Here is a 20,595-nt window from a genome sequence, read left to right as displayed (position 1 = left end):
GGAGGGTGGCTCTGCTCAGCGGTGGCCAAGAGCCAGCTGGCTGTCCAGCTCCTCCAGCAGTGCTCCCAGAAGGGCCTCCTCTTCCTCCCCCGTCGGCACTTTGGATGTGGGACACAGATGTTTGCTGGTTATTATATTCCGAGAGAAATGACTGCAGATAAATGACCATTCTTATTAAACTCATAAAAACATCCATAAAGTATTTGGTTGAAATGAAGTTTAAAATGAGTCTGCATGATTGCTGTTTCTCCTTTGCTCTTGGAGAAGTTAAAATGGTAGCATAACCCATCTGGTTTGATCAGAACAATCAGAGTGAGGATATTTCCCTTTTAGTCCAGGGAGCGCCTTTGCCCTCGGAGCTGTTACTATGACTAGTAATTATGGGTGAGGAGCCGGATCACTTTAGGAGTCATTGGCCCAGGAAGGAAAAATCAAACTTTTTTAAAGTCCTTTTAAAAAGGGTAAAATGTCCTTTCTATCCTACCAGGGATGCTGAATGTCATTCATTCCTTTTTTTTTTCCCCCAGGAGTGAGAGAGTCCCATCAGATAAGCATTTTTAAGATAATTGCTTCTATCCTGCACCTTGGAAACGTGGAGATTCAGGCTGAGCGTGATGGCGATTCCTGTAGCGTATCAGTAAGTCGCACACCAGCACCCAAGATAAAACATACACAATTTACTCTGTTCCTAGAGTTTGATACAACTGAAATGTGTCTTTACACTCAAAGGACACTCGTAGGTTATTTATTCTTAACAGTAATGGTTTCTGTTCTCTTGCTGATAATATTTTAAAAGAACAGGTCCTTTTCAAATCAGCTGCCATCAAATTTCTATCACCAAGGGCAGGGAATTTAGTGGCTATTGAATAAATTCTTTTTCTTATGGATTGCTTTTCCAAGGACCCTGAGGTCCATGGAATTCTACAAAGTGTTCTCCATCCATGAGTACTTCCTGAGCTCCCCACTGAGGTCTGCACAGCTGGACACCATATTTGGTGTCCATGGAGCTTGCAGTGTAATTGGGTAGACAAAAGACAACCCTGCTTGGCAAGATTCTGGCAGTAGATGCAGAACATTGAGACACCTTTATGAAAGTATGGCATATTGTGAATGATTCCATTAATGCTCACATTAATGGAGTTAATTAATGACTGTTACTTTCCTGGTGCCCAGTGTAGCATCAGATATGTGCCAGGTACGGAATGTCTAAATGGGTAGATGTGGGAGATGGTGGAGATGTGTGGTCCCATAGTCAGCGGCTGGAGTGTGCTCTTTGCTGTGTGTGTCCAACTAGGTCCACCCTGGTGTTCCCACCTTGAGTAAGTGAGTCTGCGGTTGCTGACTAGACACCTCTCTTGTGCCCCTTAGTTGCTGCGTCCTGGGGACGTCCAAAGGAGGATTCTTGTTGCCAAAGACTTAGAATTTAGAAACCTGGACTCTGGGAAAAGACACAAGACAGTACTATGGAATGTGAACGTGGGCCTGTGTCAATGCCACTCACAACTGATGCTTTTTCAATTGAACAAATATTTATTAACCTCTTGCTGTTTGCCTAGAGTTAGGGCTTATCAGAAGTTGAAACCAGTCCTGCCTTTAGAGAGAGGACCCTTGCCCCCTATATTGTTCCTGAAAAAGAAATGGTCTTGGGGGCAGAGGGTCTCTGGGCCCATCAAGGCATCCTCAACATGGAATCTGCTACCTGAGGAGAGCTTTGAGGCTCACGTGCCTGGGCCCAGTGCGAAAGGAGGGAATGCTGGAGCTTGAGCAGTGTGGGAGACCACAGACGATGCTGGGTGTGTGTGTTGGGTGGGCAGGGAGATTGGCAGTGACGATATTAAGAGAGAGCCCCTGTTGTGCGAGGAGATCCTGGACCCCGACGGGATGGGAAGTGGGCCTCCATGCAGGCCACATGCCCCCCACCCACCGACTCTGAGGCCTTCGGGCCAGAGAAGTATTGCTCCCATGTCTTTCTCCTTGTGAGGAAGGCATATTAAGGGTACCTAACCCCCATGTGTACCCCAGTAAATGCCTCTTGCTTCCTTAGGCAGCCGTGTATGTCCTGGTGTCAGGGACAGGTGAGATTAAGAACATGTGCTTTGAGAAACTCCTGGTTTGGGTCTGTGAGATACAGGAAAGGTGACACATATTCCCTGGGTTTCCAACTTCCTCAACATCCCACTCCCCCCCCCCCCCCCCCCCACACACATTGTGGATTCTTACAACACCTGTGCCTGTTCTCCATGGTGCTGCGCTTGGTTGTAATTTTATATTTTCCATGGGGGGGGGGATTGCACATCTCTCCCCTCATGAAACATCACAATCTACGAAGGCAGCTACTGTTGGTGAATTATTGTAACCCAGGAGCTGGGACGGTCGGTGCCCAGCCCCTGGTAGGTGCCTGATGAGTGGATTTTTGCTCAGCACTAGTTTTGCCACTAAACTCTAGGGTGTGTCTGGTGTAGGAGGCCGTACCCGGTCTGGCAGGGGGACCTTCCAACCCTGACAGACACTAGCACCCACCAGTGTTTCTGGAAAGACTATATGAAGGTGAATACCAAGACACAAATTGGAGAAGACTGGACAGAGGGCACGGGTAGTGCTTTAGGGAGAAGATGGAGGAAGCTGACAGGTAAAGTTTTTGTTACCAAATGGGGCAGCAGGCCCCGTCTCTCAATAACAGGAAGTCAGGGGTTTTTTTGTTTGTTTCTTAAAGATTTTATATACCTGAGAGAGAGTGCACAAGTACATGGGTGGAAGGGAGGGCAGGGGGAAAGGGAAAGTCAGACTCCTTGCAAGCAGGGAGCTCGATGCAGGGCCCCATCCACCCAGACACCCCAGGAAGTCAGGGCTTTGAGCACAGGAACTTCGCTTAGGCTGACCTCACGTTGTTCTCCCATGAGAGGCTGTGCAGAGAACTCATTGTGAGTCAGGACAGCAAGGGTTAAATCCTGGTTCTGCTGCTTCCTGATAGCTAACCTCTCTAAGTCTGCTTCCTCATCTGTGGAGTGGGGGCTGATATGACCCCGATATGACAGGAGCCCGGGGCACCCCGTCGCTCTTGACTCATCCCCAGCAGTTTGTTGGCGGCAGAGTGGACCTTGTGGACATCCCTGTTACTTCACAGGGTGGGGAAAACTAAGGCCCAGAAAGACCTTAATGACTATTAATGGTCATGTCGGGCCCCAGCCAGTGCCGTTTGCCCCGAACCACTGCCATCCTGGAGCTGGGCCACCTTTCCCGGCCAGGGTCCCCCAGCAGGTGCCAAGCCCAGAGCTGGGCGCATGGTGTGCGCAGGAAGTCTTCATGAAGCGGTTGCTGGTGAAAGTCTCTCTCGGATGGATTTTGGTTTATTCCTCTGGTGCAGAGGGTGGACCTTCTGCTGGAAAGGCTGTCTGTCCAGACGCAGGATGCCTTCTGCTCTGGAGTTTTGATTTTTAATTAAAGCGTTAAGCTGTGTTTGCGACTGCCAGAGTTACCTTGGAGAGGCAACAGAGTGCAATTACTTGGGCACCAGAGGCAATTTGTTTCTTGAGTTTGGCAATATGGGCCCACAAAACCTAATCTACCTATGATGCTGGCCGTTTTTAATGGATTTAGCATCATTTAATTAAGCCTAATGTAATTACGTGATGTTCAGTCAGTCGCAGTTAGCACCTTTCATCAACAGTCAGAAGGGGGTAACAGAGGGACAAGCCCCATGCCACCGCACAGCCAGGAGCCTGTCCTGAGGCGAGCATCAAACAGTGCCCGGACATGGGCTTCTGTCTCCTCTGCGTTCCCCGGGGAGGTGCTGGGTTGGGGGGGCGGGCAGAGCTCCAGGCGGCAGGCTTCGAACCGCCCTGTCGGCTGCTGGGAGGCCATCTACAGGTCAGGGAATCCAGTGGTAATGCCATGCCAAGCAATTAAGAACACCTTGGAAGTAGGTCGGATTGAGAAGTTGGACTCTTACCACCTCCGAACCTGTTGCCTGCCAGGCAGTCCCCAGGCATTTAACAGCACTGCGGGTGGCTTTCTTGGGAGGGGTGTATGGTAGGGGGAGGTGGGCAGGTGCAGGCAGGCTGCCACCAAGAGAAATGCTGTCCATCAGGACAAGGAGCCATGGCAGCCCCGCCTGCTGTGTGCAAAGATGGAGGGCCTCGTCCTCCCCACCCAGTCCAAGCCGACTCTCTTTCCCAGCTGGATCAGGAGCTCTGGGCCACAGTCAGGGCTACCTCCCCACCCCCCATTCTCTTTACCTGAAAAATGAGAGGGATTAGGTTAGAATGATGATTCCCAAGGAATTATCCTGGGAACCTTAGCCCTAGGCAATTTCTTAAGAAGCTAGGGGTTCTTTGGTCAATTAAGTTCAGGAAATGCTGCATAAAATATGTCTCCTGGGGCTCTCAGGGTCCGTTAATACACCATTTCAGCTGTGTCTAACCTGGTGGCATCCCTGGGCCCCTGTTGTTAGGTAAAGCCCATTAAAGTGCTTTGTCGCTGTTGCTCCACAGACCGTATTTGGAAGAACACTGGCCTTACTGGGAGGTTCTTTCCTACTCTGACTTTCTATTATTTTGTAATTGTGTTTGCTTTCGGTAGATGGATTTTAAATATCTGTAGAAGGAAAAAAAAGCTGGCCTGGGGAAGTGGTGTTAAGGAGGAAATGGTACAGTTATTTGCGTTAATTTTCATTGAACGCTCAAACTCTCATTTAGATCCTCCACAGCAGCCTCGTCAGAAAATGAGTCCCACAGGCAAAGGCAATTTATGGCCATTATAGAAGGTGGCAACATCGTGTTCTGAAGGATTCCCTTTCTGCTTGAGACTTAATAAGCAATCTGGCAAGCTCATGGTTTGGTTATCCGCTTTCCGGGTGGGGGGAGGGCATTTAGATGAGAGAGCAAAGAATGGGGGGGGGGTTGGGGTGCTCTGAGTGCAGAGCAAGGAGTATGTGACTTACACATGGGGGTGAAGTGAAGACAAGACCTGCGGGGGACGTGCTTACCGGGGACCGCAAGGCCAGGTGGTATGATGGGTACTTTGGGTAAATGAGGGTCGAGATTAGAGGCAGCTGGGTATGTTGGGCGGAAGGTGCTGCTTATCTCTCTAGAGAAGGGTTTTCAGGAGGTGGAATTCCTGGTTTTCTCTCCAGCTCTAAAAGGGTGGTATTACAAGTTGCAATGTTCCAAGTGGCTCTTCTCCAGTCAAAGTTTGTTCTCTGTTCTTGCTATTTGTCCTCACTTTCCACATCAGTGGGTTCTTTCCCCAGGCAGCAAGGGCTCTAAGAGTAGAACACCAAGTGTGTGTTACTTACTATCCCTGAGGCTAAGGTGCAGGAAAGTCTGCTCAGAGCACTGCAGTGTTAATGTGGGGAAGCATGTCCCATTGGCTCAGCTCTGTGTTCGTTCTAGAACATTCAGCTGTCGGATCGGGTGCAGCTTGCCCCGAGGATCGGGTAATGCTTGCCCGTGAGGACGTCTTTCCAGGCTGTGGGCTCAGCTCTGCATGCGGGACTCTGCAGATGGAAACCGTACATTTACCGTGATTCTGCATCTGCTGCTTTGTATGGTTCCTGCTGCCTTCTGGCTCCTTATTCCTAATGGATTTATCCGTCCCTAAGCTATCAGCTCTCATTCTGCTCCCTTCACTCAAGAAATTCTCTCTAGGCTGTGACTTGGCAGCCGGCTGGCCATGGAGGAGAGCAGAGGAAAAGTTGAGAAAGCTTTTGTTTTGCAAAGCTTACATCCTTCAGTGTAACAATCAGCTGCACCAACACGCTTGGGGGCCTGCTTGTCCCTCTGCTTAGTGGTGTGGGAGTGCGCGAGCCTGCTGGTGCTGCGGCAAGGGGTGGTGAGGGGCGTTGTGGGTCTGCGGTGCTGGGGGAGGGGCTCATTTTGGCTCCGGGTGGTGGCGGGCAGGGTACAGTGGCAGGCTTGCCCTCTGCTCCCTCCTGAATCCCTCCTCCGCGTCTCTTCCAGCCCCAGGATGCACACCTGAACGACTTCTGCCGGCTGCTGGGGGTGGAGCACAGCCAGATGGTGCACTGGCTCTGCCACCGCAAGCTGGTCACCACCTCTGAGACCTACGTGAAGACCATGTCCCCACAGCAGGTGGCCAACGCACGCAGCGCCCTGGCCAAGCACATCTACGCACAGCTCTTCGGCTGGATTGTGGAGCACGTCAACAAGGCGCTGTGCACCGCCCTCAAGCAGCACGCCTTCATTGGCGTCCTGGACATCTACGGGTAGGCCTGCTCCTGGCCTCCTCTCCCGCCGCCTGATGGCTGTGTCGTCCTTTTTTTAAACAAGCAAACAAGCAAAACATTTAAAGGGAGAGCAAAAAAGAAACGCAAGTGGTGATAGGGAGAGGGAATAGCAGGGACCCCGCAGAGCAGGGAGCCCGATGTGGGGCTCGATCCCAGGACCCTAGGATCACGACCTGAGCCGAAGGCAGACACTTAACTGACTGAGCCAGCCAGGTGCCCTGATTGTGTCTTCCTGCTAGCATCTCAGAGTTGGCAGGGGACCTTGCTTCCCAGTTCTCATCCAGGCAGTGTGACACATGGGAGCATTTTCTGTTGTCACAGCGACTGGGGTCTCTACTGACACCTAGTGGCCTAAGATTTGGGATGCTAGGTGTCTGACAATATGGAAGGCAGTTCCAAGGAAGAGTGGCCCCTTTCAGTACCCCAGTAGCTCCTGCATGGAGAAGCCCTGTACACATCCGTCTTCACAACTGGGAAACAGGCCTGGCGAGCGAAGGGTCTTCCCGGAACTGGACGGGAAGCTGCTCTGAACGCAATTTCAGGCTTTGTGTCTCAGCTGTTTTATTCAAATCTACCATCTGACCTCATTCACTGTGTTCCCCATCAAGATGGTTATTATAATACCATAATTTTGCCCAGCACTGTAAGACTTGTGTGCGGTCATTCTTGAGGCTTCTCTTCCTTTCAGAATTCTAGCCTAACGGCAAGGACTGTTATTTATAACCGCGTCTTCTGCAGGGAGAGGCAACATGGCTCAGCGGAAAATCTCCCTGACTCGGCGTCAGAAGACAGGGGTGGTGACTCACGGCTGGCCCCAGCTCGCTCCCCACCTCACAGCCTCCTTCTGGTCCTTTGTTTCCCTAGCTGGAGGGAAAGCATTGAGCCACAGTCTCTCTGAGGTCCTTTCCAGATCCTTCTAGAGTTCTTTGAAGTTCTGCATCCTGATCTGCAACCTCCTTTGCACATCTTTTATGATCAACGTCTTGCCTTCTTTAAGCTAATAATAGATTGAATCCTCCTGGGTGTTCATATTACGGAAGGTTATGGCTTCTGTCTTAAAATAGAAGTTCAGACCCCTGGAAGTGTAGAGTTGTAAGAACAGGGCTGCTCTGGTGGAAACAACTGCTTAGTGGGCTGATGGACTTCTGTTGAGACTAGAGCAAAGGGAACCTCCTAGAAGTGGCCACGTCCCCATGTGAAGATTGGCTGTCCTCGTTAGAGCTCTGCTGTACTTGTTCACGGTCGGGCTTCTGATCGAACAGTGTTGCAGGGTGTGGAGCACATGGAAGGAGGAGACTTGATTTCTGGCATCACAAAGGCCTCGTGCTGAGGAACTAATGCACATACATGAGCCACATAATACAAGAGACAACCGAAGAAATTCTAGAAGAGTCCATTTGAAGGTTTGGACACTCAGTGTGGGATGAGTGTCAAGGCAGGAGAGGGCATGCTCGTTGGCACCGTCAGGGAAAGCTTTATGTGGAAGGTGGGGTTTGAACTGGATCTTTTAAAGGGAGGGAGTAAAATACAGGAGGTGGGGGCAGCAGCTTTGGGACCCGGGAGCACGGTCATGATGTTGGGAAAAAGCGAAGTGTGGCAGGGAAGGCTCCTAGCGGGTGAGACGACAGTGGGGCATCGCCAAGAGCCCGAAGAAGGCGGATGCGTCCTCTCCAGGCTGTTCAGGATTTCATCTGAGTGGCTGGGTCCAGACCATTTCTCCTGGCCACTGAGTGCCTGCTTTGGGCTCAGCCCCTCCCATTTCTCTGTGGAGCGCATGGAGCATTTCCTACCCTGGGAGCCTGCCTCCTTGCTGTCAGTAATTCCATTATTCTCTTCCCCATGAGTATTTTCAGGAAATTGGGTTCCCCTGAAAATCTGACCTTTCATGCTCCCTTCTGAAGTAAGACCCAGAGAAGCCCAGGCCACAGCATTTGACCCGATTCCCTGACTTTACCTAGGTAAAAATCTAATTTACTGTGTTTTTGATCGGGGAGACAAAAAGGTAGGCTCAGTGTTGTGACTAGCATGGGAAAACATCGTGACTTCAAATAAGGAATTGTTGAACACTACATCAAAAACTAATGATGGACACTCTATGTTGGCTAACTGAACATTAAAAAGGCAAAACAAAACATTGTGACTTGTGTACTACCGCTGCTCACTACTGTCATGGTCCCCTGCTGTCTTCGTGGCACCACAGCCTTCCCTCCCTCCCCGGCATCCGCAGTGAGAGGCTTTGCTCCATGCTGGCCTGTCATGCTGCTGGGTCTGGCGACGCCACCGGGCTCGGACAAGCTGGATTTTGTGCTTCTATTTGCTGTTTACTTTTTTCATCATTGAGTCTGTTCTTCTCAGGTCCTGTGACTGCCCAGAGGGGAGAAATTGATTTCAGGGAAGGCTTGTCTGTGGTTTGAGGAGATCGAGCCTGTGATGAGGTGGGGGTCCCGAGAACTCAGTCTTCTGACCCATGCGTCAGGAGTGGGCACAGAGTGGCCCTGGCTTCCTTGGCGTTCCACGGTAGGGCCACGGGCCAGGTACTTAAGAAGTTTCCTACTCTTCGTGCTTCCTTCAGACATGCTGTGCCGTCTTGTTTTCTTTTTAAAATCCTTGTTCTTAGGAGCTCACTTCGTTTTCCACACTGTGCTGCAAAGCGGTCCTGTTGGCACAGTGAGGCACCCTCCTCTCGCAGAGGTCCAATGGCGGACACGGACACATGCTCCTTGGAATGGTGCATTTGTACCCTCGAGGCAAAGCGCGAGATGGCAAGTTAGAGCTAGGGCAGGCTCACAGTTAGCGAGCTGGCTGGCTGTCTGGGCCATCTGTTGCCAAGAAAGCACTTAGACACTTTCCCTGAATGTCCGTAAGCATGCTCCTCAGCAGTGCGAGTCTGCCGAGAAATTGCTGTTAAGAGTTTGCGCTGGCCAAGGCTCTCTTCTCTGACCAGAAGGCATGTAATGAACTCTTAGGAGGTTAGAACCAAAAACTTCACCACCAGCAAGCAGATCACTTGGACTGGTGGTACTGTGTCTGCTCTGTCTGGTCGGAGACATCATTTCTTTGTCTGGAAGGAAATGACAGTGATGGATGGGAGTCTGGGCTGACCTTGAATGGAGCTGTTTACTGTCCTCTCCCTTTTGCAATCCTGATATCTGTCTCCTTTTCGATGGACTTTCAGATATCTTACAGAAAGCCGCTGGATCTTTTTTTTTTTAATGTGGCCGTCCCCCCGTTCTCTGGGTCGGACGTCACACCTGACACTTTTCCACCTGTCGTCTTCTCCAACACCCCCCCCCCAACCGCCAAACTGATTCCTGTCTTTATGCTTCGTTCCTAATGTACCTAGGGGAAGTGATTCTAAGGACAATCATCCTCCATGACTTCAGAAAAGTCCAGCATGATTTTTTTTATTTTTTGAGTTTTCTATCCAAATCCCTGACCACCAAACGCTGGAGAGGGAGAGAGCATCTCTCCATGGTCTCATTGTGTCTCAGCCCTAGGCGGGGGGAGACATGGTGCATGTAGAAGATGCCCTTGGGATGACCTAAAGTCTTTGATTATCTTCTTTCTTGTCATTGGTGAGCAAAAATGGCGGCATGTGGAAGCGAGAAAGAATGCGAAGGATGGTGGGGATGTGCTTCTGAATATATTAAGCCCCGTTCGTTAAGAAGAAAGGAATAAGGAATTATCTCCCTCTTAATCAGGTTAGAAATGTGCGAAGCTAGCCAATGAGAGTGGGATTGCCACCCCCTCCCCGACAGGGAGACACTAATTAGTAATTAGTGGGGTAACTGTCCCCAGATGAACTATAGCCCCTGTTCAGGGAGTTATTGGCTCACCAGTCAAGCTCCTTCTGGAAACAACAGAAAAGTGTTCTGTAGGGTGGGTGAGCTGCTCCAGAATTTTCCGTAAATGTTTAAAATGTTACTACAGAATCCGCTGCCAGAGCAAATACTCCTTTCTTTGTAGGTAAGAAAACAGTGCAATGACCAGCATCATATGTAGGCACCCTGCCACTAACACGGTGTTCTGACTGGTGGTCTGGATGGTAGGAAAGGCTGTGAACCCCGACATAAAGGGCACAACGGTGGGGAGCCGCTGCTCAGAGGCCAGGTCCCCAGGTTCCCCAGGCCCCCAGTGCCCTGGCAAGAGGGATGGCTCCCCCCCACCCCCAGCTTGCTCCCCTGCCTCAGCTCCGAAAAGTGCAAAGCAAGCAGTTCCCATGCAGCAGTTTAGCCAACCCGAGCCCAGCTTGTCCCTTCAGTGAGGGTCCGTGACGTGGCGGCCTCCCTGCCTGCGGGTGTTTCTTACCAAACAGGGGATGGAAATGAATAGGACAGAGCCAGGCAGCTTGTGGCCGGGCTTTCCTTTTCATGTTACATTAACCAGCGCCTGCCTCTCCAGGCTCGAGGAATTGTAACTGTAATCCTTCATTCCTCTCCCCTCCTCACGGCAAAAAGAAATGGATGGCTTCAATTTTCAATTTGGGAAAAAGGCAGTTAGTTATTTGTCTTTGATTTGAGCCTTCGACATGCCAGGGTGGCAGGGGCTTTGGCTGCGGCCAGCCTGCTCTTTTCTTTCTTTTTTTTTTAAGATTTTATTTATTTATTTATTTGACAGAGATCACAAGTCAGAGAGGAAGGGGAAGCAGGCTCCCCGCTGAGCAGAGAGCCCGATGTGGAGCTCGATCCCAGGACCCTGGGATCATGACCTGAGCCGAAGGCAGAGGCTTAACCCACTGAGCCACCCCCATGCATCCAGGGGCTGGCCCGTTCTTGACATGGACAGTTGTACTAGGAGACCTGTGGAGGGAGGAGGAGAGGTGTGCGTCATGCAGAGGGACAGTGGAAGAGAGGGTGCAGGGGTGGGGGGGGCCAGTGGAGAGGAGCAGGCAGGACCCAGGAGGAAGGAAGTGGGTTTGCTGGGATTTTCTTTCTTTCTTTTTTTTTTTAATTGTATTTTATTTCTTTTCAGTGTTCGAGAAGTCATTTTTTATGCTTGCTGGGATTTTCGGTCCTCAGCTCTCACATTATTTTCTATTTCTTGTGATATTTCCTGACTTTAAACTAGCACCCATCTCTACTCAGTGCTTTTTAATAATACCAGTTTTTTAAAATAATTTTTTAAAACTGTAGCTCGAAAAGCACCTAACATAAAACTTAGCATCTTAACCATTTTTTTTTTTTTTTAAGATTTTATTTGTTTGAGAGAGAATGTGCATGGGAGCAGGGGCAGAGGGAGAGGGAGAAACAAACTTGCCGCTGAGCAGGGGGCCTGACGCGGGGCTCCACCCCAAAGACCCTGAGATCATGACCTGAGCCAAAGGCAGACAGACGCTTAACCGGCTAAGCCACCCAGGTACACCCACCTCCCGGCCCCTGCCATCTTAACCATTTTTAAATGTACGGTTTAGTGGTGGTAGGTATACTCACATTGTTATACAACAGAACTCTGGAGCACTTTCATGGTGGAAGCCTAAAACTTTACACCCATTGAGCAGCTCCCATTTTTCCCTGGAAACCACCACTCTACACTGTTTCTGTGACTTAGGGCTATGTTGGATGCCTATGTAAGGGGAATCGTACAACATTTGTCTTTATGTGACTGGCTTCTGTGAGTTAGCTCAGTGTCCTTAAGACCCCCATGTTGCAGCCCGTGACAGAATCTCCTTTCTTAAAGCTGAGTAACGCTCTAGTGTGTGTACACACCACCTTTTGTTTACCCACTCTTCTGCTGATGGATGTTCTGGCTTCTTTTAGCCATGGGCTGTTGGGAACAATGCTTCAGGGAACGAGGGTGCGCAAGTATCTCTTCTAATTCTTTTCAACATATGCCCTGAAGTGGGGTTGCTGGATCATATGACAATTCTATTTTTAATTTTTTGAAGAACCTACAGATTGTTTTCCATAGTGACCATACTATTTTGCATTCCTGTCAATAGCACACAAGGGTTTTGGTTTCTCCACATCCTTGACGACGATTGTTATTTTGAGGTTTTTGGTCATAGCTCTCCTGATAGGTATGAAGTAATCTCTCCTCGTGGTTTTGATTTGCATTTCTCTAATATTTAGTGATGTTGGTCATATTTCATATATTGTCTTTGGAAAAATGTTCAAGGCCTTCACCTATTTTTTGAGTTATTTGGTTTTTGTTGTTGAGTTGTAAGAGCTCTTTGTATATTCTGGATATTAACTCCGTATCAGAAATATAATTTGCAAATACTTCCAACATAAGTTGCCTTTAATGATCTATTTAAAGTAAACTTCTTAGGTCCAATGTTTGCCTTCATTTTAACGGATGTTTTATTTTCTTGGAGTTGGTCTTACAGTTCCAATTTATTCAGAGAAGACTACCTAGCTCCTCTTTGATGAAAAGGGTTCATGGTGAATGGAGGGGGAAAAGCCAGTGGCCTTTTCCTTCAAGCCTATAAACAGTGGACCAGACGTGGTCAGCTCAGGAAATCCCTGGGCATGTCATCCTCAGGGTAAACATGCATGGCTGGCCCCAGTATTGTCAGATCTAACAGAACCCTGAAGCCATTGGGTTTGCCTTGGAATCTTTGAGTCTCCCAGGAGAACCTTGTAACTGAGATTGCTCTAAAGTCCATCTCAACCTTCCAGAATTTCTCTTACACAGCTCTTGGGCTTGTGCCTAGAGGCAGACACACATTCATATTCGTAAGGTTCAGATAAAGTCACAGTTCTCTCTGACCTTGCTGTCACCCCTCTGAGTTCACCCGCCATTCAAGTCCTATAAATGCATCAAATCTCTTGGAAGGCTGTGTATAACTAGATTCCTGTGGTCTTCCTGAGAGCTCTTTTGCAGACCTTGCAATCCTTGAGGCAGTTGACTGATGGGCTGGGAGAGGGTTTCCATACAGTGGGCATTTTTCTGTCCCACACTGAGGTTCCTTGCACATAGAGGAGCAGGGAATTGGAGCACACTGCGAAGTAAGTGGACTTGGGACTTAGGTCCTCCAGAAGAATAACTGTTCTTGGCCTTGGGATGTGAGCAGTGCCTAGTACTGCGCCTTCCCTGAAGGCCAAATCCTGTGTGGGGACATGTAGGCCCAGAGAAGCACAGGAACAGAATTCAAGTCCTGGTGTTCTAGGGTACAGCCAGCATCCCAAGATGGTTGAGTAAAGAGATCAGAGGAGTTGGCGTCGTGAACAGACCACAGGGTGCCCTTGTGAGGTTTCCTGGGGTTCAGGAGGAAAAGAGACCTTGAGGGGACTTGTCTAACTTTTAATAACCATTCCCTGACAGCCCTCTCTCTATATCCAACCGACAATGCATATTTTTTCCTTTAACCTTTGTTAGAAGGCTAGAGCGAGATCTTGGTAAAAAGAAAGAAGACTGAGATAAGAAGTTGGGTTCGTTTGAGCCACGTTCCAGGGGAAGAAGTCTTCCCCGGCCTTGAAAGCCCTGCCTGGCCTCTGCTCTGAACCAAGGGGCTTGTGGAGGTTAGTAATGAACTCAGAGGGCTTGGTGGATGTCCTTTCATTGTGGTTTCACTTTCCAGCAGACACTACCTTATTTTTAGAGACCTCTGCGGCCCTTACCACACCCTGAAATTGGAGCAGAACCAGAAGGAAATTCTGTGCTCTTCTACGTTTCAGGAAGAGGAGGCTAGTGAAGGTGGGGGGATGGTTGTACCACCATGAATTCAGACCTTGGGTCTCAGCATCAAGTCTTATTCTGCATTCTGACCTTCCTCCCACCCAAGGATTCTGGTCTAACTATTCTCAACATTGATTATACAGGAGAAATCCAATTCCCTCTAGGATATAAATTTCTTTGTGACAGTTTAATGCTGTGAACTATAAATTGATCCATTGTGTTTATTTTAAAAAATCATCTCTGTTGATGGGAAGAATTGCTACAGATAGACTCCTATTGTAGAGAAGTGGCCCTGTCTCCCTGGCTGAGGCTTTCTGAGGTCAGTTTTCTTAGACGTTTTCCAAGCTACCCAGACCCCGCATTCATCTCTGGCCTTACAGCAGGCATTACAGTAATTACACTAGATGGCAGAGGAATTGTTACCAGATCATATCTTAGAAATAGGGGAATTATGAGCTAATTTTAGGCCATCTCAAATTAATGAGAATCTTCTTGATGGAGTGCTACCAACATAAACCTTTAACAAATGACAAGTGGGAGATACTTAAATCCTTTCTCTGTGGAGCTCAGTTAGCCCTGCATGTACACCCGATCGCTATTTTCTGGCCATTTGCTAGGGCGGCTCCTTTATCTTCCGTGTAGGTTTTATTAATTAAGTTTCCTCTGGGGGGTTGACAGTGTCAGCAGCCTGTCTTGGGGTACGGTTGCGACGGGGGAGGAAATGAGGTTCTAAGTGACAGAACTCCATGTCTAGGGCCATCCCCTGGACTGAGGGGCCCCAGGGCAGCAGGAGAACTGGAACCCCTTCACCCCCACACGGCCGGGAGTGCAACTCCCATCCTTGGTCTTCTTTGATTAACTTACAATTATTTCTCCTATGTGGGCATGACCGAAGGCTGTATTTTAATATGGTTGTCTCCAAACAGTTGACTCCTTTGATCTCAGAAGGACTTTCCACTTCTCCATGTTTTATATTTTGGGTGGGGAAGGTGGATGCGAGAAGCCTGATGTTTTCTGGGCCCCGATGTGGCCCTGTTGGCTGTCTGATGGATTTATTCTCTCTTAGGTGCTGCCTCTCCAATACCACCAGCCTACAACCCTGACATTTCTAATTGGGAGTGGTAATTAGGGAGTACAGTCCATTGGGGAAGGGTGGCATAATTTTATATAAGATTAAGAAACTTGTGTATACTGAAGAATGAGGGGGTAAAAGTGTAAGGTTATGGGAAGGCTGAAGCCTGTGCACCCCCCACCCCATGTCCCTTGTGATAACTCCCACTCCTGTTCTGGGAGTACCTTGTCCACTGCCCTTCCCCAGTCTTTCCCTCCTTTTCTTAGTGAAACTTTTCTTAAACTAAGAATGGGGCCTCAGAAATCACTACCTGGGTTCACATACTGGCTCTTCTGCATGCGGACTCTGATTTGGACCAGATGATTTCATCTCCCCTGCCTTCATTTCTTCCACTTGTAGCATGGAGTCCTTGTGGGCATGGAGTGAGGAGGAGCTCCTGGAGCATTTGGGGCCGAGCGCTCACTCAGCCAGTGGTGTGAATGAGAAAACGGCTCCTCTTCCTCCTACATTTCTGCCCCGCCACTGCCTAAGCCCGATGACGCTACCCAGTGTGCAAGATGGCCCCACTCATTTGTAGCTAATGCTGCTGATTCTGCTAGACCGTTCTGGCCTGGCGAGCTTTACCATGTCCGTTTGGTTGTGGGGGTGAATCTTGCCTCCGTGCCCCATTGGTCACTTGAAGCCCTTTCATTTGTCTCTCCCTTAGTGTCTTTTGATTCTTTATCATTACTCGGTCACTACCAGCTTAAGTCATGCCCCGATTGGTCTTTTGGGATCATTACTGCAGTAATAATTGCCTTACTGACTTCCTGCCTCTGGTCTTGCACAGCTTCCCCCAAATCAGCTGTTCTCCACCCTCCTGCTAGTTTTAATCTGCACATCTGATTGTCTTTGAATCGTGTGTAAACTTGAACTTCATGGAAATGAATTAAAAAAAAAAAACTTTAATCAGTACTAGGACAGCCAGACAGTTGGATGCATGGGAGGCTGGGGTGGTTGAGGGGTGACAGCATGAGTTGGTTCCACCTTTCTGGAAGTTAATTTCCTTCTACCTTTTAAGAAACCATATTCTTCTCTCTCTCTCTCTCTCTCTCTCTCTCTCAAATAAAATCTTTAAAAATAATTAAAAAAAAAAAAAAAGAAACCATATTCCGACACGGTGATTCTGCTAAGATGGTTGCATCCTACAGAAAGAACCATGAAAGATGCATATACAACATTTGCCCCAGCATTGATAGCAGCTAAAAATCAGGAAAAGAAACAAAACGTTGCCTAATAGGGGATTGGTTAAATTGCGATTTATTTGTGTTCGGTGGGGGCCCCTGCCAGCCCGTGAGGGGCTGTTGTGTGAATTGGAAAGCCCCCCTCCCAGGCTTGTGAGGGACTTCTGTGCTAGAGTTGAGGATGGAGCTGGATGGGGGGAGAAAGGAGATGAGAGTAGCCTATTGGAAGTCCCAGTGATTCCTTGGGTAAGACGAATGCCCCTTTGTCCTCCCTTTCCATTCTGCAGGTTTGAGACATTTGAGGTCAACAGCTTTGAGCAGTTCTGTATCAACTATGCAAACGAGAAGTTGCAGCAGCAGTTCAACTCGGTAGGCTCGGCTCCTGGACCCGGGGTGTCGGGTGGGGGGACCTCTCGCCGTGGGAGCAGCAGCCTGGGGCACTTCTCTTCCATCCAGGGCCAGTGGGCTCTAGCTCTGCCCCAGCCTTCTCTTAGTGTCTTGGGTAGGGGGTGCCCCAGCTTTGGGAAGGCATTCCCTGCTGCTCAGGAGAATGGGTTGAGAAGGTAAATGATCCTCCCCTTGGTTTTGACTCCCCCACCTCCTGATTCTAGGCTTCTGGGGTATTTGCTGGATTGCAAGCCAGTTGATTACTAGAATATTCTAGAGAAGGGTTCATGTGGGAATGGGGATCACCCAACTGAGCTCCTTTTCTGCAGTCATGACTGTGACTTAGTGCTCAAACCTTTTCTGATGGGTATACATCCATGCCCCCTTCTCTGGGACTCCAAGCTCACGTGGTTGAAGCTCAGGGTAGATGAATGTTGGGATGTGCCTGCAGCTCACTAACCTTGACCTTTTACCTACCCTAGCATGTATTCAAACTAGAGCAAGAAGAGTATATGAAGGAGCAGATCCCTTGGACTTTGATTGACTTTTATGATAACCAACCTTGTATTGACCTCATAGAAGCCAAGCTGGGCATCTTGGATCTGCTGGATGAAGAGTGTAAGGTAAGACTGATGACATGCTCATTGTGTTAGTTTGATGCCGGAGGTGGGTGGGGGTGGGGGTTGCCAGAGCCCACACTCTGTGCTGCAGGGAGTGTGTGAGGTCTCAGAGTGGGGATTTCATGGGCACTTAGCCCACCTGTAAGGTGGTGAGAGAAGCCTTGATGTCCACTCTACACGTTAGAAGCTAACTGTGTAGGTGAATGTGTACCTCTCTTAGCAGAGACTGGATGGTATGGTTTGGCACCATAGAATGGTGGTATGGATTTGGTGCCCCTGATATTCTAGGCACTGAGAGAAGGACCCTCACATCTAGACAGACCAGACATCCTCTGAGAGTGAAGGCCAAGAGCCCAGGGGCATGTTTGTCAGGCCAGATGCATTATGAGTGATGGAGCTGCAAGCTTAGTGGCAGGTGAGGTCCATAGGTCCCCCATCCAGCTTTTCGTGGCTTTTACTTGGTAGGACAGCAATGTCGTGAGTGGCCAGCAAGGGCAAAGACAGGCAGCCTTGAAAATGTGGTTTAGGAGGATCTGGGTTTTATTTTATTTTTAATTTATGTACATATGTGTGTATGTATTGTATGTATGGGAGCTTGGGCAGGGGCAGAGGGGCACAGGGAGAAGCAGGCTCCCTATTAAGCAGGGAGCTCAATGCAGGGCTTGATCCTAGGACCCCAAGACCATGATCTGAGCCAAAGGCAGACATTTAACTAACTTAGCCACCTAGGTGCACCAAGAATCTGGGTCTTATTGATCACCTAACTGCTTTGGCCTTTGGTTTCCTGCTTTGTGGATTAGAAGGTTTGGATCTGATGATCTTCAGAATTTCACCCAGTTCAATGGGTGCTGATAAAAGGGTAACGTTCCTCGAGCAGTGGAAACTCTCATCCAAATGTGTAGAAACACACAATTCTTGGATAGCAAGGAAAATGCCTGGTTCCCTTTACTCCCTGGCCTCCCACATCTTGCCTGTGAAGGATTGGGCATGGCTGGATGGTTTAGAGGAGGCAGATAGCCCCCTTCCGGGAGGGTGCTCCCAGTGTCATTGTCTCTGACAATGAAAAGGAGTAGTTGATGGAATTGTGGAAGATGGAGGGAGATATGCCAAAGTCCACAGCTCACACATCTTCACTCCTAATGGTTTGCAGCATTTCTTCTGAGCTGTGGGCTTTGCCCCACGTCAGCTCTGGGCAGGGCTGATTCCTCAGTGTGTAAGGTGTGTGCCTGGGCCTGCTCAGCTTGGGAGGTAGCGCTGAAGCTGATAGGACACTTGTTCCTGTGTGGAGTGCCACTGGCTCGATGACCAAAGTCATGGCGCCAACTCTTAAGTGTCATTCCTCCCCTCCCCCAGCCCTTTGTTCACCATTCACTCACTTGGGTTTAGTGTCCACTGCCAACAGCTCAGTGGGACCCTCCCACTTCAAGCTCAGCGGGACCCTCCTCCCCTCCTCCAGTGTGGTGTGTGCTCCTGTTCATAACCTTCTCCTCCTGCCCCACACCCCAACCCCGAAGGCACCACCGTGTCCTTGTGTCCACCCCAGGCCCTGGCTCCAGGACTCCAGCTCTTCAGGGCCCTCCCGGGGTGAAGGTTAAGACCCATGGGCTCTGCGAAGACCCTTGAAGTGGGTGGTTTACCTTGCGTGGCTCTACCCAGCAATTCTTGATGCACAGCTCTGACGTAAAGCCCTGGGGCATGGTCTCTCCTTTGCTGGGTACACACACCTAGAAAAACGCCTAAGGCTTCAGGATGACAGATTCTCTGGATCAAGCAGCTGCCTAATTGATTTCCAGTGATTTATCTTCGGTTAGCAGACAAAGACCGATAGAGGTGGGTTTGCTCTGGCTTATGGTTTGAGGATCTGAAAGGTGCCACTACCCAAGGGAACAGGTTCCAAGAAGGTCAAGTCAGGGTGATAGGAACACAGGTGCAGAAACCTTAGACCTCTGTCCACAAGGCTGGGAGCTAAGCCAGTAAGGGGAAACTGGAGTCCTATGGGCCTGGTGAGCCGGTGATTCCCAGGGTGGTGGGAGATCCTTAGCAGAAAAGCAGAGTGGTCACCAGGAGGCCCAGGCTGCAAGCCGTGTTCAACAGCCCAGACCCCTACACTTTGCAGCCTTGCATATTTCCAGTGCCGTCTCCTTACCGAGTGCAAACCACCTGCGGCCTCCCTGCGGAATCTGTTTTACTTTGAGAAGCTAATGGAAACTCTCTTGGTAGATGATCTCTGCCTTCATGTTCTGTGGAGCCTTCTGACTGGGTCAGATTCTTAAAAATTAGTTGATTTCAGCTGAAGACTGCATTTGCCTGAATTCTGCCCCTGCCATCCGAATGTGTGTTACATCCCCGAATGTGTCATGCGCCTGCCGTCTGTCAGGTCTCAGGAGAGGAGGAAGCGTTCTCCGTACTGGCCAGTAGGGGTGGAGAGGAACAGGACTGTGCTCTGAGGGTGGGGGTGGGGGTGGGGGGCAGAAGGGCTGTGGGCAAGGCCCAGTGCCCCCTGGGCCCAGAGCAGGCTGGAAGAGGCTTGGACCACAGCCCAAGGGCCACAGAGCAAGACCCGAGCAGAATCCAGGGAAGGGAACGGCGATGGCGATGCAGAAAGAGGGCCGTTCTGTTAGGTCTCCTTGCTTCCCTGTGCCCGGGGCTCCTCAGAGGGGCAGGTCTGAGGAGAACCCGGATTTCCGGTCGGTCCAGCTGGTGTTGAGAGGGGTGTCACTCCTGCCAGCGGGACTTGGTGAAATTCTGTGGTGGCTGAGGACACGGGTGGGGAGGAGCAGGGCGGGCAAGACAAGCACCTCTTTAAGGAGGAGTACAAAGCCCCAGGGTGGAAAGCTTCCCCCCTCCCATCCCTGCTGAGGTAAGTGCTTCAGTGCAGCCTGACGTGAGCAGGCAGTGGGTGAACCGAAAGGTGGTGCCTTTGTCAGAACTCACGGGCCTCGTGTGCCTTGACAGGGTGTGTTTTGCTGTAGGGAGAGCCTACCATCATACACCCAACTCCACAAAACAGGGGTTGGGGGCCTGCTGCACCCTTTGGCAGCACCACTGGCTGTGAGCCTGAGCGGGGGAGGGAGTCCCCCCGGAGCTGGCTGCACCCCAGTGACACGGCGTCCCTCAGGGACCATCCTGTGGAACAGCGGAGCTGCCTCAGACCACGTCCCTCCCCTCCACTGCCGCTCAGACACACGCCACAGAATGAGAAAGAATGGGATTGCCCCGTGACCCCCATGTGACAGGACACAAAGCCACATGAAGAATTAGACTCCTGCTCTAAAAGCGGCCACTGGGAAATCGCTTTTCCTGGAGAAGACACACAGCAGCAGGCAGAGCCAGTGGGCTGGCATTTAAATTAGAAATTGGGGGATTTATAGGAGCAGCACAGGGGTGGCTCCCCCCGGAGCCCGTGATGGGTGCCTGCAGCCACAGGGGTGT

General features: G+C 50.0%; 1 protein-coding gene across 2 annotated transcripts in view; it reads left to right on the top strand.

The window, feature by feature from the left end:
* Positions 1–20,595, top strand: part of MYO5B (myosin VB) — a 340,465-nt gene that overhangs the window by 213,531 nt on the left and 106,339 nt on the right. For both annotated transcript variants that reach the window (XM_045065614.1, XM_045065613.1), the window contains exons 9-12: positions 528–637; positions 5,958–6,223; positions 16,444–16,525; positions 17,026–17,166. In XM_045065614.1, coding sequence (XP_044921549.1) covers positions 528–637; positions 5,958–6,223; positions 16,444–16,525; positions 17,026–17,166 — 599 coding nt within the window. The remainder of the gene's footprint in view (positions 1–527; positions 638–5,957; positions 6,224–16,443; positions 16,526–17,025; positions 17,167–20,595) is intronic.

Source organism: Mustela putorius, unplaced genomic scaffold (assembly GCF_011764305.1).
Source record: "Mustela putorius furo isolate JIRA1106 unplaced genomic scaffold, ASM1176430v1.1 tig00003858_pilon_pilon_pilon, whole genome shotgun sequence".
Taxonomy (NCBI): Eukaryota; Metazoa; Chordata; class Mammalia; order Carnivora; family Mustelidae; genus Mustela; species Mustela putorius.
The sequence above is the reverse complement of the archived record's forward strand: the minus strand, read 5'-3'. Positions and strand labels throughout refer to the sequence as shown.